Source organism: Brassica oleracea, chromosome C1 (assembly GCF_000695525.1).
Source record: "Brassica oleracea var. oleracea cultivar TO1000 chromosome C1, BOL, whole genome shotgun sequence".
NCBI lineage: Eukaryota > Viridiplantae > Streptophyta > Magnoliopsida > Brassicales > Brassicaceae > Brassica > Brassica oleracea.
In genome coordinates this window covers 41,024,381-41,030,086 of record NC_027748.1, presented here as the reverse complement: position 1 = coordinate 41,030,086, position 5,706 = coordinate 41,024,381, and the positions used below count along the sequence as shown (strand labels likewise).

General features: G+C 37.6%; 2 protein-coding genes across 2 annotated transcripts; one reads left to right on the top strand and one right to left on the bottom strand.

Moving 5' to 3' along the window:
* Positions 1 to 600: 600 nt before the first annotated feature.
* Positions 601 to 2,775, top strand: LOC106341359 (syntaxin-71). The gene is made up of 9 exons (XM_013780143.1): positions 601 to 899; positions 1,161 to 1,286; positions 1,504 to 1,666; positions 1,773 to 1,858; positions 1,950 to 2,018; positions 2,095 to 2,139; positions 2,212 to 2,274; positions 2,361 to 2,437; positions 2,524 to 2,775. The coding sequence occupies exons 1-9, from the start codon at positions 744 to 746 to the stop codon at positions 2,534 to 2,536; spliced, it is 798 nt and encodes a 265-aa protein (XP_013635597.1). The 5' UTR covers positions 601 to 743; the 3' UTR covers positions 2,537 to 2,775.
* A 378-nt stretch (positions 2,776 to 3,153) lies between these two features.
* On the bottom strand, positions 3,154 to 4,844 carry LOC106323613 (probable E3 ubiquitin-protein ligase LOG2). Its single transcript, XM_013761707.1, has 3 exons — positions 4,130 to 4,844; positions 3,535 to 4,027; positions 3,154 to 3,429 (listed from the first exon to the last, which is right to left on the bottom strand). The coding sequence occupies exons 1-3, from the start codon at positions 4,579 to 4,581 to the stop codon at positions 3,271 to 3,273; spliced, it is 1,104 nt and encodes a 367-aa protein (XP_013617161.1). The 5' UTR covers positions 4,582 to 4,844; the 3' UTR covers positions 3,154 to 3,270.
* Between the last annotated feature and the right edge of the window lie 862 nt (positions 4,845 to 5,706).

The window sequence follows — 5,706 nt, the reverse complement described above, 5'->3', positions numbered from 1 at the left end:
ACCTTATATGTTAGATTTTTCTTATATGTTAGATTTTTTCTTAGATGTTATATTTTGAATTTTTTAAAACGACTTTAAATTACAAAAATGTAAGTTTTCCTTAAGTATACGACTAAAAACATTAAAATGATATGTATCAATTCGATGGTTGATTTGAAAGCTTTCAAAACTATATGGAAGATAAAAGTCAAAATAATTCAACTGTGAAAACAATACTGTTCACTTTTTTCAAAAATGTGTTCGATGAAAAAAATAAGGTTTTTATGTTATAATTTGTTTAATGTCCAATCCGATCAACCCATGATGTATTAATTATAGTTTTGTTCCATTATTTTTAATAAAAATTGATCTGATCCATCAGAAAAAAATTATATAATAACAACAAAAAATATTTTATATATATAAATAAAATGATCACATATATAAAAAAAACTATCGATAATATATATATAAATAAACTCACCTTGCGCAAGGCGTATGTCTTATCCTAGTTAAGTGCTATTTTTGTGACTTTTGACTTTGCTAGTTTGGAAACAAAAAAACCGATTCAGTGCTATTTTTATCTTTTTTTTAGTAAATAAATATTCCACCAGGCTGTTATGCAATTCTCTTGCCGACTCTTTTGTCCGCCGAAGCACTTCTTCTCCAGCATTCATCAGGACACAAACAAGGGAAAGAGATACAAAAATTTCACAAAACGAATCAGAGATTATTATACCCTCTAGATCCAGAAGAAGAAGAAGATGACCGTGATCGACATTCTGACTAGAGTTGACTCGATCTGTAAGAAGTACGACAAGTACGATGTCGACAAACAGCGTGAGGCCAATGTCTCCGGTGATGACGCTTTCGCTCGTCTCTATGGAGCTTTCGATACTCAAATCGAGACAGCTCTCGAGGTTGATTACCCCTCTCTCTCTCTCTCTCTCTCTCTCTCTCTCTCTCTCTCTTATGTTTTGCATAATTGGATTCAAAGATGTGTGCTTTATACAATGTTGGCACATAAAGTTTATTATTTTTGGTGTGTGGACTTTAAAGGTGGAAACTTTGCATGAGTCTAATGAAAAATCTCGAAACTTTTTTATGCTGTGATCTTGATGAGAACGTTAAGTTTTTTTTTTTTTTTTTTTTTTGAATGTGGTTTTTGTTTGATTTTGCAGAAAGCTGAGCTTGTTACCAAGGAGAAGAACAGAGCTTCTGCTGTTGCAATGAACGCTGAGATCCGCAGGACCAAGGCTAGATTGTCTGAGGAAGTTCCCAAGTTGCAGAGACTTGCTGTTAAGCGGGTAAGTGTCCTTTCTCATACATTGATTCTACGTAGCTTGGTTGAACTTATATGATTCTTATTCTTAGGATGATATTTGTTAATGTGTGACTGTTTGTCATTAAAGCTTGTATACATAGCTGTAAAATCTGTTAAACAAAGTGTGTTTTATGGTAAATTAATCACATTCAGATGGTAGTCCATTGGCTGGAGAATTAACATGTGGTTGCAATCTTTAGGTTAAGGGCCTTACAACGGAAGAGCTTGCTGCTAGAAACGATTTGGTGCTTGCGCTTCCAGCCAGGATTGAAGCCATACCTGATGGAACAGCGGGTGGTCCTAAAGCCACCAGTGCTTGGGCTCCCTCAACCGCATCTCGTCCTGATATCAAATTTGATTCAGGTGATTCATTAACACAACCTACCTTTCTTCCTTATTGTAATAGTGCTTGGAGTCACTCAACAGCATCTTGCTCATCACTAACTCACCTCTATTGGTGGATATATAGATGGGCGTTTTGATGATGATTACTTTCAAGAATCACATGAATCTAGCCAATTCAGACAGGAGTTTGAGATGCGGAAAATCAAGCAGGCAAGTGATGTTCCATCTACTCTTTTGGTCGCTTAAGCTCTGGTGGTGTGTATATATTATATATGACTTTGTCTACTTGAGTATATATCAGGAACAAGGTCTGGACATGATCTCTGAAGGTTTAGATGCTTTGAAGAATATGGCGTCTGATATGAACGAGGTGCGTTTGTTAATCTCACTTCACTTATTCAGTACTTGAGCTGATGATCCATGTCACGAACACTCTATACATGCAGGAGCTGGATCGGCAAGTTCCTCTCATGGATGAAATCGACTCCAAGGTAGGAGACACCGACCTTTTCTCTTAAACCATTAGTTGTATAATCTGAGTAACTTACTTAGCTCGTTTACAGGTGGACAGAGCAACCTCGGATCTTAAGAACACCAATGTTAGACTTAAAGATACTGTGAACCAGGTGATCTTTGAGCCTTGAAACTTTTTTTCTCAAACTCTCAGAGCCACATTGTCCTGTTGTTGATTCCTTCTTTATTAATACTGCAGCTGAGGTCAAGCCGGAACTTTTGCATCGATATTGTTTTGTTGTGTATTGTTCTTGGTATCGCTGCATACTTATACAAGTAAGTTTCTTATACATACATAAAAGATGCATTAGATAGAGTGAAAAAAGAGGTTCTTTAACGGAACAAACCTTTGTCCTTTGCAGTGTACTGAAGTAATGAGATGAACATGAAAGGACCCTCTCTTGCCCTCTGCTATTACCGCTTCTTACCCAAGTCTGTGTGTGTGAGTGCTTGTTTCTTGCTGTATTTGTGTGATCGATCTTTAAGTGTCAAGACTATTGAAGTTGTTTTCTTCCTGCAATTGAGTTATTTCCATGTTGTTCAAGTCCATACATGGTGAATACATATCTTATTAAGTTTACCAAATTATGTAATTATATATTCATTCGTGTCCCTGTCAATGCCCCGTCAATCTTATTTGTCTGGTCTGTGTTTGAGCTTTTCCGCCACTGTTCCAATAAAAGCCATACTGCATGAACATACTCCAAAGTCTAAGAAGCAGATTGTCTTCTTCTATGTGTGACTCTCTCATGCCGCCCATTGTAATTGCTTCAAAATTATTTGGTTGCTGCTAATTCTTTTGCCATTGCTGCTAATTCTTTTGCCATTGCTGCTTCAGAAACTGGATATTCGTCAATGTTCCAAGAAATCTTTAGACATAAATTAGGTGTTTTATACAAAATTATTGATTAGGCGGACGTCTAAACTGATTTATTAAAAAAAATTGGTATAGAAAAATCGTTTTGTTTAGTTCCTATTTTTGTGAATCGAAATGACTTTGAAATTTCTATATTATAATTTGGCAATCAGGACATTTATTGTTAACATGTTACACATGGATCAAACATGCATATACATGTATATCGATGGTCCATTCTATCCGTGATTGGCTACTCTTGTTCAGCTGTTCCTCCTCTTTGCTCAGCATCATTCCCACTCCCACTATTACCATGAACTTGTATCTCCAAAAGCCTCTCAACAGGCTGCCTACAAATCGGGCATCGATTCGTCTGAAACCTCAACACCTTAGCACATCCACTGCACATACACTACACCACAAAAAACCCAAAACAACTTTCCACATCAGTACACAAGAGAAACATAGTTTCATCAACCAGCATTCTAAAAAAAAAGAAACATTGAATCTTACTTACCATATGTCGACAAGGAAGAACAGTCGTGTCTGACGGCTCAGACAAACAAATAACACACTCTTTCCCCTGATCATCCCCATCCTCATCCCCATCATCGTCCCCACCAACCGTATTCCCAATCCCATAAATCTCCTGCAACTCATATCTAGTCCCGTTGACCCATAGTATCTGCTTCACGACTCTTATCTTAACCTCTCCTTTGTCCTTCTCGTAAACCGCTTGCGTAATCTGCGCGTTCTTAGACAGACTCTCTTCACCCGAACTAACTGCTTCCGCCTTAACCGCCAACGGATAGACATCAGTCTCTAACGCTGCCGCCTTAAACAGCTCGGATTCTTCGAATAACGACAAATCTATACCCGAACCGGGAGGCTGTTTGAACTTCTGACCAAGCCCTCTCTCGAAGTCCATTGTGATCGGTGGTAAAGTGTCTTCCTTTGTAGCTGTGAGGACGCATTGTTCGGTTTCTTTAGCAAAGAATATGACTGTGATTCTGTTTTTAAGACAAACACAAGTGGAGTTTTTGATCTAAAGGTTCGGCTTTTTATTTTATTTTTGAATATAGTAAAGGTTGGGTTTTTAACTTTTTATATACCTTCCGGAGACGGTTGCATCAAACGTGAAGGAGACGAGGACCCGACCCGGGTTATCCGGGTCGGGTTCGAGCTTTAAAGACTCCTTTTTTAGATTAACGTCGTTACGAATGGTCACGGCTTTCTGATGCTCGACGCAGGGAAGCTGTGGAGGCATCATGGGTCCATTGTAAGGGTATCTTCCGTAATAAGGATGCTGCGGAGGAGGAGGATAGTGGATGTGATGGTGCTGGTCGTAAGGCCCCGGAGGAGGAGGAGGGTAGTAGCCTGGGTACTGGTAATTAGGGTTTGGGTACGGTGTAGCGGCGGCGAAGACGATGCGATTAGGTGGAGGAAGAGAAGGAGGCGGCGGTGGTGGAGAAGGAGAAGGAGAAGATGTTGGAAGGGTGTTGCTCCGCCGTTGTTGTCTGCGGCGTCTACCGTCGCCTCCGGTGCTGCTGCTGATGTTGCCCATATGAGGAGAATGATCAGAAAAGGTGAGATTTTTATGGATCAAATCGAAGAAAGTTTGTGTTTTGATGGGTGGATCGGTGGTTAAAAGGAGAAGCAGAGAGGTTTTCGATGAATTGAGAAAGAAAGAGAGAGAGAGAGAATATAAATTGAGGGAGAAAAGTGGGTAAAGGAGATGATGATGGGGTCCGTTGGCCAAGAAACTCCACCCATGAACCTACTTTGAACACCTTTCCATGGTGTTTTTATGTTACCAAGACACAGTTTTTTGTTGTTTCTATTATTACTCTTTTGTTAAGGCAACGTTGAATATATGGACTTTGGTTAGAAAACATTTATTGATTCTTAATCATACTTTAGTTGCTTGACAAAATGTAAATGTATTTTTGATTTATCTGATCGCATTACCATTACGTATACATTAGTTTGATCTAGTAATTTTTTTTTGTCAGTGTACACTACCAAATGTATTTGATCGCATCAACTTTTTTTGTCAACTTGTTCATTTTTAGGGTTAGCTTACGAGCGAAGAAGTTATCATTGCATAGTTTGCAAGATTTGAGTTCTTTGTGCTTTTCTACATAATGTCTAGCAGTAGACGTTGTCAACTTTCCCATTCAAGATTCATATTGCCTGAGTTTATAGCAATTGATTGGTTTATTCTTAGCAAAGTAAACTACGGTTTAGTTTATTGGTATTTTAAAGTTATCATGATATCACTTTGCGGCAACATAATATTCTTGTGGGTATTCGTATTTAGTCCGAAAATGAACGAACGGTTTGGAGCTCATATCAAAACTTTTTGTTGTTGTCTTTGAATAATGGTGTATATACTGCTTTATCAAGAAAGAAAGAAAAACAATTGGTGTACATTTTGATTTGCTAAAATCTTAAGCTTTTAAGAAAAGTAAAAGCTCTTAGAATGTATAATTTCTAGACCGATAAGCTAAACTTCGAACATGAATTCAAATAATATTTTAAATAAAACTAAGATTAATTATAGGTATGGACAAACGAATTCTGGCTAGATAAGGAATGCTTGATTATTACGTTAAACTACATGTTGATAACTATTAGTTAATTTTAATTAAAATGAAGTTTTTCAGATTATAACCATGATTCATTTACA

Coding starts and splice junctions, on each gene's coding strand:
- LOC106341359 (XM_013780143.1), top strand. CDS start 744: ATGACCGTGATCGACATTCTGACTAGAGTTGACTCGATCTGTAAGAAG. Junction 2,019..2,094: donor TGGCGTCTGATATGAACGAG/GTGCGTTTGTTA, acceptor CTATACATGCAG/GAGCTGGATCGGCAAGTTCC. Junction 2,140..2,211: donor TGGATGAAATCGACTCCAAG/GTAGGAGACACC, acceptor GCTCGTTTACAG/GTGGACAGAGCAACCTCGGA.
- LOC106323613 (XM_013761707.1), bottom strand. CDS start 4,581: ATGGGCAACATCAGCAGCAGCACCGGAGGCGACGGTAGACGCCGCAGA. Junction 4,028..4,129: donor GATGCAACCGTCTCCGGAAG/GTATATAAAAAG, acceptor TCTTAAAAACAG/AATCACAGTCATATTCTTTG. Junction 3,430..3,534: donor TTCTTCCTTGTCGACATATG/GTAAGTAAGATT, acceptor TTTGTGGTGTAG/TGTATGTGCAGTGGATGTGC.